Source organism: Amborella trichopoda, chromosome 3 (assembly GCF_054954075.1).
Source record: "Amborella trichopoda isolate Santa Cruz 75 chromosome 3, AtrichopodaSantaCruz75HAP2 v2.0, whole genome shotgun sequence".
In the NCBI taxonomy this organism is placed as follows: domain Eukaryota; kingdom Viridiplantae; phylum Streptophyta; class Magnoliopsida; order Amborellales; family Amborellaceae; genus Amborella; species Amborella trichopoda.
The window spans coordinates 11194418-11207862 of NC_142338.1; the positions used below are offsets into that span (position 1 = coordinate 11194418).

The 13445-nt window shown below is 34.5% G+C and overlaps 1 protein-coding gene across 2 annotated transcripts; it reads left to right on the top strand.

Annotated features, from left to right (window-relative positions):
• Positions 1 to 443: 443 nt before the first annotated feature.
• LOC18448873 (UPSTREAM OF FLC protein (DUF966)) lies at positions 444 to 9710 on the top strand. 2 transcript variants are annotated; one of them, XM_020676404.2, is made up of 6 exons: positions 444 to 585; positions 673 to 742; positions 863 to 969; positions 1065 to 1773; positions 8477 to 8569; positions 9355 to 9710. In XM_020676404.2, the coding sequence occupies exons 1-6, from the start codon at positions 459 to 461 to the stop codon at positions 9491 to 9493; spliced, it is 1245 nt and encodes a 414-aa protein (XP_020532063.1). In that variant the 5' UTR covers positions 444 to 458; the 3' UTR covers positions 9494 to 9710. The 2 variants fall into 2 exon arrangements, with proteins under 2 accessions (XP_020532063.1, XP_088719500.1); XM_088863374.1 differs by lacking the exons at positions 8477 to 8569; positions 9355 to 9710 and adding an exon at positions 7668 to 8345.
• The last annotated feature ends 3735 nt before the right edge of the window (positions 9711 to 13445 follow it).

The following is a 13445-nucleotide window of genomic DNA, read 5'->3' on the forward strand; positions in this document are numbered from 1 at the left end:
ATGTTGCTATATAAAGGCCTCACACTCTGCAAAAAAACATAGGAGAATTCTCCCTCTCCTTTCTTCCATTTGTAATTAAAAGTATGATGTTTTCATGAAGGAATTTCATTCCAATCTTTTATAAAGCCTTAGTACTCATACTATAAATAATCCCCATAACAAAGGAGAAGAAGAAGAAGCAGTTGTCCTGAAAATAGGGAAAAAAAAAAAAACTGGGCGAAAAGGTCAATTGGAATTCGATGGATTCGGTGCTATGGGCAGTTACTGCTTCCTCTCCCTTCTTCCTATAACTAATTCAAGCAATTAAATAAATTGCTAAATTTTATCCACATCATATTGTCTGTTTTTGTCAAATCCGCCCTGTTCAATCTCTACCTCATAATATCATCTCTGTGGAAATGGGTCTGTTTCTTTTTTGTGACTGAGAAGGAAAAGAAGAGAGTGGGTTTAACAGAAGAATGGAAGGAAAAATAGGGGAGGTAAGAAGAGTTCATATTGTGTATTTTCTGAGTAGGAAGGGAAGGATAGATCACCCCCATCTCATCCGAGTGCTTCCGCTTCATCGAAACGGAGTTCGTCTCAAAGGTTAGTGCATTTTTCTACTTCCTTTTTTGATTAATTCTATGGTTCTTGGATGATCAGATGTTTCTTTTCTTTTCGTTTTCGTTGCAGATGTTAAGCGATGGCTTTCGGATATTCGAGGGAAGGACATGCCCAATTCCTTTGCTTGGTCATACAAAAGGTTCATAATCCAAATGAATAGCCCAAGACTTCTATCAATTCTTGGTTTCTTGCAGTCGCTTAGAATTGGAAATCCTTGTAATTTGTTGGTTTTTCTTTTAATTCTTTTGAGGATTTGCAGAAGATACAAGGCGGGCTACGTGTGGCAAGACTTGCTCGACGATGATCTCATCACTCCCATCTCCGATAATGAATATGTCCTCAAAGGCTCCGAGATCTCTCATTCTGGTAAACAGAAAAAAAATGCTTCTCCTTTTCTTTCGGTAAAAATCATTGTACTTGTCTTAAAATTGAGAAAATTGATGAATTGATACTCAAAACAGAGGGGTGTTCTTGTGGTTGTGCAAAGACAAATGTTGTTTCTAGTGAGAATCAAAAGATAACCGAAGATTCGGAGATCGAGGTCGCAACTCAAGAACAACCACAGTGTGAATCGAACTGCAAGCCCGATGACGACATCTCCAAATCCTCAATTCATGAACAAGAAGAGGAGGAAGAAGTGAGAAGAACGTCCTCTTCTTCTTCATCGTCTTCTTCCTCTTCTTTGATTCTAGCGCAAGGTCCTCAATCATCAGACTCATCTCCGGGTGTAATCCACGAAAATCCCTCAGCTTCTATCAGGCAAAACCTTTCTCTTAAGATCATCCAAAAGGAAGCGGAACTGCCCGAAAATTCAAACCCACCCGAGTTTTCCAGCAAGCCTTCTTCTCTAAAGGCCGAGGATCAGAATGGGATCAGTAATGGCCCGAAAAAGAGTGGGGCTTCGTCGAGCTCTCTTCACATGTTTCGAAATCTATTGAGTTGCGGAGGAGTCGAAACCAATGAATCTAAAATCAAAATGATGAGCAAAAACAACCCCAACAGGCCAGTGGATCAGAATTATCAGCATCAACAACAAGAGCAAGAGAAGAAGAAGAAGAAGAAGAAGAAGGTGGTGGCGTTTAGCAATGGAGAGAGCAAGAGTGGAGGAATGGAGATAGCTGTGAGATCAGAGGGAATCGCCAATTGGAATGGGTCGTCCTGCAAAAACAGGTAAAGAAAAGGAAAGAGCAATGCATGAATTTTGGCGCTTCGCCATCTCTTTTATTTTTAATTTCCCAGCGTTCTCCCCGCTGACCTCTTTAACTTCGCTCAGCCTTTCAATGCTTTAATTTTACTCTTTCAGAAGGGAAAATTAGGCTCTAGACGGCCCTTTGGTTTACCATACAGATCACCAGTGGTCTATGGTAGAGTTATTATTGTGCTTTTCACCGAACCCGGAGAGGGTTTTGGGTCCGTCAAAATCTATCTAATAATTAATGGTCGAAACTAGTAAGACTGGATTGTAGTGTAAAAAATGAAAATTATACATAATATATAAAATAAATTATAAAAAGTTGTCCAAATTCATTTAACGAGTCAAACTAGCTAAAACTTTAGATTGACTTAGTCAGAACCGATTAAACATTGGTTTTTGTCAAGTTTTAGCCGAACCTAATTTTTCTTTTGGATCAGTTCAGCCAAAGCATTGATCGGCATCCAGCCAGTCCGACCATCTGTTAAGTCAAATCGTAACCAATTTTTAGCCAAACCCAAATTTTCTTTTGGATAAAATTTTCTTCTGGGTTTTCATTTTCAGTAAAATGGAAAGAAAATGCATGCCTTTCCATGCATAGTACACATCTAAGATAACCAGTACGCATCCAAGATAACCATGGTCCATTCTTGACACTGACGGTTGAGATTAGCAGAACCCAGATGAACCTGTCACCAGGAGGGAATGTCAATATCCGCCAATGAATGTTGAGAATGATGGCTCATTTCGAGGTAGTTTGACATTCCAAAGCACAAAACCCGTTAAAGACTTAATTTTATTAGGGAATTTTTTTGAAAGGCGTCATATTCAAATGTTTCTCTCTTCCAAAACCCCTCTAAAGATTAATGTATTTGGGTTTTGAAATGCACTCTTTAAGTCAATCTAGAGGTAATTCTAGTTTAAATTTATGACTTTGCAGCTAAAATAGTTGCACAGATCTGACGATTCATGAAGAATTAAAATAAACTGTGATGAAGAGCTCCAAAAACAAAGTCAAAATAGTTTATTTTTAAAGTTTAAATCCATTTATTTTTAAAGTTACAAACCCATTTTTCTTTTGTCAAATTCATGATCGTGGAGATCAAGATTGCCAACTCATAAAACTTTAGGTCCAAAATTTTTTTTTTACGCATTTCAATAAAGGGAAAGGTTTCTATAGCATAAAAGATCTATGCTTCTCTTACCATCCAGCTTTCTAATTTTGATCGAGATAGCCACTCACTGTTAGATCCGACGTCTCAAAGTATTTTATTTTTATTTGTTTTATACAAATTGTATAAATATAAAATTTGGTACGCGCCATCTTCTCATTGGCGTGCACCTATAAAAGTATTAAAAAATAATTTTTTGGTATAATATAATGACCAAAATACCTTTTAAAATATTCAGGGGTATTTTGATCATTTTATTTTATTGGAAATATTCGTTTTATATTTTTTGATAGTGAGAGTTTAATAGAGCATAGGATGTCCGAATTTTAGTGTCAAAATAGTTTATAGAAAAAAAATTAAAAATAAAATAGTGTCGAGCCATGACATTCTTATTGGAGCAATCTTAGCCTTCCATTCAAAATAGACGGTTGGATAAGGAGAAATATATAAGTTTTATGTGGTAGGGGAAACATAAAAAGCTTGCCTTGAATAAATGTTTTAGCTAATTTAAACCTCAAGCAATTATATTCTACTTTTGAAAGGTAAGTATAGCATTCACAAAATGTGTGTCCATTAATGTGCTTGCTAACATCATCATCATAGCTTTTTTCCAACTAATTGGGGTCGTCTTCGTTCCAATTAATTGGGGTCGTCTTCGTTCTTCCTATGTATAAGTATCATATAATACTCGGGCAGCCATGTTATGTTCTAAAGATGGAGTATAGAGACTTAATTAAACCTTTATCATCCATCTTAAGCTGTTGTGGATAACCACCTGCTTATATTATATATCATACACATCAAGTCTACGCTATAGTTTATATTTAAAAATCCATGATCAGACTAGGAGTTACATATACATGCACCCATCAAGTCCTTTTTACAAGGTCAATTCTTTTAGTAAAAAGACTTGATTGATACATATAAGACCCAGTCCACAGAACTCCCATGAGCACTCTCTGCACTCTGCAAAATAATTGCGACAAAGCTTTATATAAAGCATCAATTTTATAACGTTATATTATAGGAGTAAGGTGCACATAAAAAAGCCCATTAGAAGAGATTGTTTTAATGCCGGAAAACCTTATTATCAATAATCTCGACCGTAAAATATATGCATATGATAAAAATAATAATTTCAAGTCGTAAGCATGGTACATCTTATGATATATGGAAACATATATAATGACACCATTTACTTTTGAAACAAGCAGGTCACAAGCACGATTAACTGTTAGATTTGAAATTAGGTGGTTGAGGATGTGTTATTATTTAGGTACATGGTTCCAAACAAAATTTTTCGAATGTTGTGATACTCTATCATTTATTGGATTTCACATCTAATGGCTAAAAATGATTGTGACCTCCTTCTACCAAAAATAAATAATTTCAGTCTATAATCCCATAATATATTACCTTGATAGTCAATTTTCAAGTATTTATAGATCTGCTCTATATGCACTATTTTTGGAATAATAAGTTTCATAAATAAAGGTGGAAATAGATAATTAAGCCATCGTAGAGATTCCTAGCATTGAAACTCAATCTTCCAACAAGATTTGTAGGTGTATTTTACTGTAATTGTTTGAGGTACCTTTCAAAGCTAGTATACGGTAGTTAGCCTATATAATCATTCTACTTTCTCAATGTAAGCATGAAGTTAAGTGACTGTGAGAACAAATATAAGAAAATACTCGTTAAAAACAACCAAAGGTATGTGACGAGAAGTTCAAGGAATGTGATTTTCAATACAAACAACCTAATTAGTTGCATTTTGCAACCATGGGCCCGCATCCCAAACCGACGATGGTTATGCAAATTTCGTCTCGGTTTTTATTTATTTATTTATTTATTGTTTTTATTTTTTATTTTTAAATAAGATGCATAAAGTGATATATCTATAAAATTTTAAAATACCAAGATGAGATAAAAATTGTTTCTAATGCAACATGGTATTAGGTTTTTAAGCCGGAAAGAGAAATTAGTAATAAATTCTGTTAAAATTTTCTTGCTTGAGCTTGGACTTGAGTGGTTCGTAATTGACGTCAAAGAGCGTTGCATCTCAAGTAATGTAAGAATAATCGGGTGGTTCAAACTCTTTAGACCCTATTTGATGGGAATTAACCACCTGTTTTAGTGAACAGGTCGGGTATTTTTAAAGAAATAATTCAAAAAAATTTACATAAAATCACAAAAAATAAGGAATTTTGTTTGTAATGAATTTTTTTAATAATTTTCATCATTTTGGCAGACATTGGAATTGTTTTGGCCATTGATACTTGTTTTTACATTTTTCTATTTTTTTTGGAATATTTCAAAAATACCAATCATGCTTTAAATATATTTTTTATATTTTATTTTTTTCACTTTTTTTATTGCCTTGGACTTGCCGAGTTAGGGCGGTTGAATTGGCAGGTTAACTCTCAGGTTAGGGTGGTTGAACTAGCAGGTTAACCGGTTTGGTCGATTAAATTGCTTTCGGCCTTATGTCTGGTTAATCATTTCGGTTCGATTTTTCCTACATTGATCTCAAATTCAAATTCAATTTCTACGGCTGAACTGCCAAAATAAATAAATTACATCCATAGTATTTTTAATTTTATTGTCCTAGAGCAATCAAAAACTTAAAAAAAAAAAAAACTTGTAGAATTCTAATGTAATTTACGGGCAATTAGTGCTCCTTTGACATAATCGAATAGCCGTTATTTATTAATAGAAATATCGAATGTAATTTACGGGCAATTTAGTGCTCCTTTGACATAATCGGTTAGCCGTTATTTATTAATAGAAATATCGAAACAAGTCCTTAATGTAATTTACGGGCAATTTAGTGCTCCTTTGCATAATCGGTTAGCCGTTATTTATTGATAGAAATATCGAAACAAGTCCTTATTTGTTCAAGTGGCAATATATGCTTGCAATATTTTGTAGATCCTTCGGACACTGACTAGGCTTAGGAACAAACGGCTTTACCCTAACAAAGAAAAGAGGCATTAATTGATTAGTGGGCGTGGTTTGTGTAAGGTTGCAACCTTAAACAATCCAGACACACCTCCAAATTTTATCATAATATGTAATTTTGATATAAAACATTCTTAGGATCATCTCAAAATCTTTTTTTTTATCTAATTTTAAAATTTTAAACTTCAAAAATGGTTAAAATCAAATAGATCTATAAATATATAAAAATCTTGAAAATGGATGGTCAAGATAATGTGTTGTAAGATGCACTATTTCTAGGACTCAAAATCTTTTTTTTTTTATATATTCATACATCTTGATGTCGAGATGATAGATTAGAGGGCGTTTCAATATAAAAACAAGATTTTCCAAAAGATTTTTGAGGTGCATCTTTAATTCTACATTTAAGATCGGAACCTTATATAAACTTTTCCCTTGATTAATTAATTATATGATGCTACCGGATATGAGCAAGGACCACAACTCCTTGTCCTTCCGAACTAGAGAATGGGTATATATGGGTGTAGTTTCTATAAGGTTGCAACCTTAAACAATCCAATTAAGGCGTTCCTTTAAATTTTATCATAATTTGTAATTTTGATGTAAAAATTCTTAGGATTATTTGAAAATCTATTTTTATATCTAATTATAAAATTTTAAACTCCAAAAAAGATTATTTATATGAAAATCTTGAAAATGGACAGTCTATAAAATGTGTTGCAAGATGCATTATTTCTGGGACTCAAAATCTTTTTTGTTTTTCATATTCATACATCTTGATGTCAAGATGATCAATTATAGAGTTTTTTAACATTAAAACAACATTTTCTAATGGATTTTTAGGTGCATATGTAATTCTACATTTTAAGGTTGCAACCTTAAAATACAGTTTTGCTGCCACAAAGCCTTGTGATGATATAAAAATGTATTGTGGCCCCTAGTTATAGAATTTAAAGTTCTAGAAATGATGATGATCAAGCATATCTTTTAATATTTAAAAATCTTAAAAATGGATAGTCCACATAACCTATTAGAAGATGAATTATTTTTGGACTAGAAATCCTTTTTTTTTTTAATATCTATGAATCTCAAGGTTGAGATGATCGATTTGAGGGTTTTCCAACATAAGAACAACCTTCACTAGTGGGTTTTTTAGATGCACGATACTCCGTAAGGTTGAGACCTTACATAAACTTTTCTTTTTATATATGGAAATATAGATTGTACACTAGTGGGTTTTTTAGATGCGCCATAAGGTTGAGACCTTATATAAACTTTTTCTTTTTATATATGGAAATATAGATTGTAGCTCTATCAAAATAAGTAAAGCTTCACTTTATAACTCATCGAATATTACAATTTGAGCATTAGAAAACCTTTATGTCGATCATCTTGGCTTGATCTGTGGAAAAAAAAAAAAGATTTCAAGCTCTAAAGATGCGGTTATTGCAACAAATTATCTAGACCGTCTATTTCACCTTAAAAATAAGTGTTCATAGATGCACAACATCTATACCATTTTTTGAGTTTCAAATTTCATTGTCAATGTTGGAAATTGATTTTAGAGCCATCATAGATATTTTTGTTGCCGAAAATGTTTGTTTTGGATGAGGATTTGAGGTGAGGCTTTATGTTGTATTCATAAAGCCTAGGCGTTATAGAAATCTCGCCATTTATATATTGAGGATCTTTTCCATAAAAATTATTTTGTGATGATCATAATCATTTCCATTTTGCAGGGTACCCGAAAGAAATTAAATATGCATCCTTGTCCAGGACAATAAAATCTCTACCGAATTGTGTTCTAATGAATGATCTATTCATTGTATTGGTACTTTTTTGGGCAGAGGTCTTGGTCTATTCGTCTCAACTTTGGCGTCATCTTGGTAGGAAAGGGCGCGTATATTCTACTCCTGTGGGAGCAGATTGTATACTTGCTCCCTCAGGTGAAAGATCTATCTATTTAATAAGTAATGACCGTATGAGACCCTCTCACATCCATATATATAGAACTTTAAATGATCGCCATTAAATTTGACACAAAATTTGACAAAGATCTCTAAAAAGTCAAATCCCACACCCATATGATAATTCTTTTAGAGATGTGTGCCAAATTAATAGTGATCATTTAAGATCCTACACACATGGGTATATGGGGGTCTCATAGAATCATTACTCTTATTTAATATATTTTTTTTGGTTGGATTTTTGGGATCCATAAAGAAATCACGACAACCATGTAAATAGGATTTTGAATCCTTAAACAGCAAGATTTGATTGTCCAAAAATTGGGTGGTTGTCAGTTTAATCTTAGATCATTTTTCTGTTGGCCAAGGCAAAGAATGTTTTAAAGTTTTAGAGCGTTCGGCTATTAGTACAACATTGATTAAACTCAAAGTTCAAAGAAAAAAAATAAACATGTGCCACACCCCAAACCATTCAATTTGACATCTAATAGCTATGAGTGATTGTAACCTCCTTATAGCAATGATAAATTACAATCATAGTTAGTAATCATTGGCAAATTCGGTGTTGTTCAACTCTGCAGGAAAACCTACGATAGTGGACGAAAGGCTTCAGATATGGTGAACCAAAAGATTGTTTCAGCGGTTTTCAAACCCGTTGCAGAGCCCAATTGCTCGTAAGTACTCTCTCTCTCTCTCTCTCTCTAAAGTATAGGGGTGGAAATGGATCTGGCCATACCTGGGACCCGACCGGTAGACCCAACCTCGGGTCCGAATTTTGGACTCAACAAAGTCGAGTCTGGGTCCAAAACCTACACCCGAATACTATTGAGGCTCGAGGTCTAGGTTTAGCCAGACCCGACCCAAATAATATGGGCAAATGCAGGTATTCATAAATATTGCCAATACATTTGTTTTTTAGAAATTTCTTAGGAATTCAGTTACTACGTAAAACAATAAAAAATGTAGGTATATATAGGTATTCATTAATGTTGAGCGATACTGTAAATGTTGCCAATAAGATGGTTAAAAAAGGGGCAAAAAAAATAAAAAGAAAAAAAGAAGCTTGCAATGGTCCCCACCAGACCCGACGGGTAGACCCAACCTCAGGTATGAGTATAGGTTCAAATTTTAGACCCAGAAGGTTGGATCCGGGTCCAAAACCTGAACATTCTTTGGGTCTGGGTTTGGGTCCAAAACCTGGACAGTATTCGGGTTTGGGTCCGGGTCTGGGTCCGGGTCCGGGTCCAACCATTGCCATCCCTACTAGGATATCACAATTTCACTAAAAAACTTGGCTCTCTCTCTCTCTCTAAAATATCACAATTTTAATGGAACAAATTGTTCACTATGTCTAGAAAACATTGAAAAACAATCCCTCTTCCCCCTCTGGTCCTCCCCTTTTTTGGCCTTATTGCCGTCGTCTCTCTCACAAAAAAAAGCACTCTGTCTTGTGGTGCAGGCTGTGTGGAAAGAGGTTCAAGCCAGAGAAGCTTCATGCACATATGCAGTCTTGTAGAGTTGTACGGGGGATGAAGAGTGATGCTGCATTCAAGACGGTCCAAGGAGCTAAACCACAATGCCCTCTCACACATTCTTAGAAACCCAACTGTAACATTTTTTTAGCTTCTTATGTTATGTTTGTAGAGAGAGAGATGTAAATTTTATTTTAGCATGTTATGTAAAGAGAGAGAGAGAGAACTTAGAATTATGATGAGATTAACGTTGTGAGAGGGAGAGATAGTTCAGGAGAGTTCAGCATTACATAATTACTTTTATTCCAAAAATGGAAAAATCCATCTTTCTACTTTGGATAAAGACGCTTTAGTGTGCTTGAGGTCTTATTCGATGCTCGCTAAATGAAAGATTGGTCTATGCGTAATTGGTTCTGTTACGTTTCATGCATGATTAATCCATATTAGTGTGGATAAATGTTTAGAAGATTGCCTCAACCAAGGGCTTGGCCGAGGTGAGTTACTTGGCCGAGTTGGAGTGGACCTAGCCTAGTCCTCTAGACGACCAAGAAGCTTTCAATATATATATATATATATATATGGAAAAGTCTTCTCAATGCCTATGAGCAAAAATGAACGGTGATTTTGTCTACTTTCATCACCGTCCAAAATTCATCACACAGTTACGATTGTTCGGTAGTATTTCATTTTTCATTTTTTTTATAAATCAGAATTATTTGAAATTTGGAGCGTGTGTACATCTTAGTGAAGCGCACCTAATAAAAATATATATATCAAAAAATTCACGAAAAGAAATTGACTAAAATACCTTTGAAACATTTCAAGGGTATTTTGGTCAAATTATTTCATATAAACTATTTTTTTTGATATTTTTTAGATTCGCCTATTTTTTATGAACACACGCTCTAAATTTCATATCAATCCGACTTCTAGAAAAAAAATGAAAAATAAAACACTACCGAACAATCATGACTGCGGGATGAACTTTAGACGGTAATGAAGATAGGTAAAATCACTGTTTATTTTTTTCTATAGTCGCTTTGTAGTATATATATATATATGACCATCCCCTATTCATGTGTGTAGGACCCCAAATGATCACCATTAAATTTGACACAGATCTATAGAAAAATCAAGTCACACACCCATGTGATAATTTTTCTAGAGACCCATGCCAACTTTAACAATAATCTTTTAAAGTCCTACACACACGAGTGAAGGAGGGTCCTATAAGATCATTACTTTTATTTATTGATATATATATATTTCTTCGCACAACTCAACTAAAGTGACCTCAACCCATGGAGTAAGGCCAAGTTACTCGCTCGAGTCCCATGTAACACTGCTTTCGATGTAGCTAAAGTTAATAGATTTTTGGGTCATCATCTGAAGATCATGAGATAAGTACATAATTTTTAGATTGAAAGTAAATTAGTGTACTATGTAAGCAAAAAAATGGCAATCTTTGAATTTTTATAAATGTGAAATTTGTCTTCTCTTAGAAGCCGCTATGGATATATAACATGATGCAGTCACTCTCCCTTCCCAGCGAATTTCTCTCTCTCCCCTTTTGGTCATAAGGAGGAGGGACCCTAGTGTTATTTCGAGAAAAGAATTGAGGACCCCTTCGTCATTTTTTGGATGATGGGACCCATTGTTATTGGAAACAATGGATGAGCAACTAACTGAAAAGGGTTAAACTCAACCTTAATCAACACACATACAAATGTGTTATGGCTTTGTAGGTGCTATAAAGGGAAGAGATGAACCCCTTGAAGAGAGAGAATCTTAGAGATAGACAACCTCTCAAGACTGAAACCTTAAGAGTATCTTAGAGAGAATGAGAGAGATTCATAATCCAAAAGAAGAAGTGTCTCTTGAAGTAGGATACCCAGGACAGAGATATTATCTCTTGAAAGGAGGAGTTTGCTCCATCAAATCTTCTTAACTTATTACCTTAGTGATTTTTTGTTGCCTCTGTCTTGTGGATGTAGCCTGACAGGGTGAGCTACATTAAATTAAATATTTTTTGTACTCTTTTTTTTTGCTTTGTTTGCTTGTTTGTTTTTATTTCTTTACGCACACATACACAAAATGTATTATTTTTGGCCCCCCACTCCCCCAAGTGAAATGAGACTAACAGTTGTAAGTGCTATGCCTATGGGTTTGAAAGTGTGATGCACTTCTTTGATGCTTGACACTATAGCACCAGATTCAAAACATCAAGATGCACCTATAGGATCAGCTAGCATACTTTCAAATAAAAAAAGTGTATTGTATTCCTCCCGACATTATTCCCCTTAAATTTGCAAAACCTAGTATTATGACCTGTTTTCTTACCAGTATATCATTGTGTTTTTTCCCTCTTGGGTTTATTATTTTCAAATTCCTTTTATCTCCTTGTCTTATTTTCTTCATTCATTCTCTTAGTAATATTTCCCCCTTTCCCTTATATGTTTGAAGTTAGGCTTATAATATACCATATGCACCAAATCTTTCATGTTTGTGCAATCCGAGCATTTCTCCGTTCTTCGGCCCTCAAGAGCATGATCAAGTCCTCCATCTTTGATGTACTTTCACACAGGCTGCTAATAATGAGATAAACCCTTCCTATGAGTTAGGGAGAGTGTTCAAAAGGTGACATGCTTGTGGCTTCATTTTAATTGGTGTGCCACTTCAGCCGAGAGACAAAGAGAGGGCATGGGTGAAGAGAACTTAGCCACTCATTCCAGTAAGAACCTTATCTTTCAATTTTTTTAACTATTCCCATTAAATATTGCATGGATCTTTAAAAAAGTCAAGTCCCACACCCATGTGATAATATTTTTAGGGATCCATACCAAATTTAATGGTGATCCTTTGAGGTCCTACACACATGGGTGGATGAAGGTCCTATAAGATCATTACTCATAAAAAAAAAAAGTGATGTGTCATATAAATGTTACTTCTTTCTGAATTTTGAACCAATCGAGCTTCTCTCTCTTCCATCATAGAAAGTTTATCCCATAAGTGAAAGCATGAGAGAGAAAGAGAACAAAAATATGAAAGGAAAGTATATATTGTATACCCGATTAATATGGAAGGCATATATTGTAGCCTACAATAAAACTTTCTCTAGAAGATGTTGTTTTGATGCCCAAATATCTTCAAATTGAGCATCTTGATATCAAGATATATGGACATGAGAAAAAAATGGATTTCAAGTTCTAGAAATAGTGTATTTTGTACCGTATTTTTGTACCGTCAATTTTCAAGTTTTCATAGATTTGTCAATCTACATTATTTTTGAAGCTTTAAACTTTACAAATAAAGATGAAAATATATTTTAAAGCTATCAAAAAGATTTTCAGTATTGAAACCACATTTCTCGGCACTATTTGAAAATAGGCTCTAATTTGATTGTTTAGAGGCTAGGCTCTATACAAACAGCACCCACATTGTAATAGGTATATTTGGGTAGGGTAGATACAATATCTTGTACTTATGGTAAGTCTGAGTATAGTATAGTAAGCTGTGATTTATTTCTATATTTTCTCATCTGTAATTTGTTTATAAAAAAGAAGTTTATGAGTATCTTCAGAGAAACCTGATATTCTTTAAGTGGGATGAGAACTAGATTCATATGTGTCCATTCCTTGTCTCTGAAACATTAACATCGATTTTCAAGATGAGTTTGTTGTTCACCTAGTCGGTGTAACTTTTGTTGAGTCGTGTTTGGACTCTCTGCTGAGTTGTGTTTTGACTCTCAGATCTATCTCTCTATTGAGTCGTTTTCACCTCTCTAATATGTTGTTCTCTCTAGGATTGTCTGCAATTTTTGATATGGGATTTTAGGGAGCTTCCTCTTGTTTTCCCCCTTAGCAGCAAAATTGCACAAGCCTCTTGGTGTTAATTCCTCCTCCAAACCCTGCTCCCTTCTCTCGATAACCCCACCTCTGAACTCCCTCTCTCATCCCAAAGAATCTACAAACCCCATTACTCCATCTCATTAAAATACTCTACCCATCCAATCCCAAATTCTATAGCGCCCTTCTCCCACTATCCACTGTCATCGATTTGCAAAAGTGTTAGGTTTATG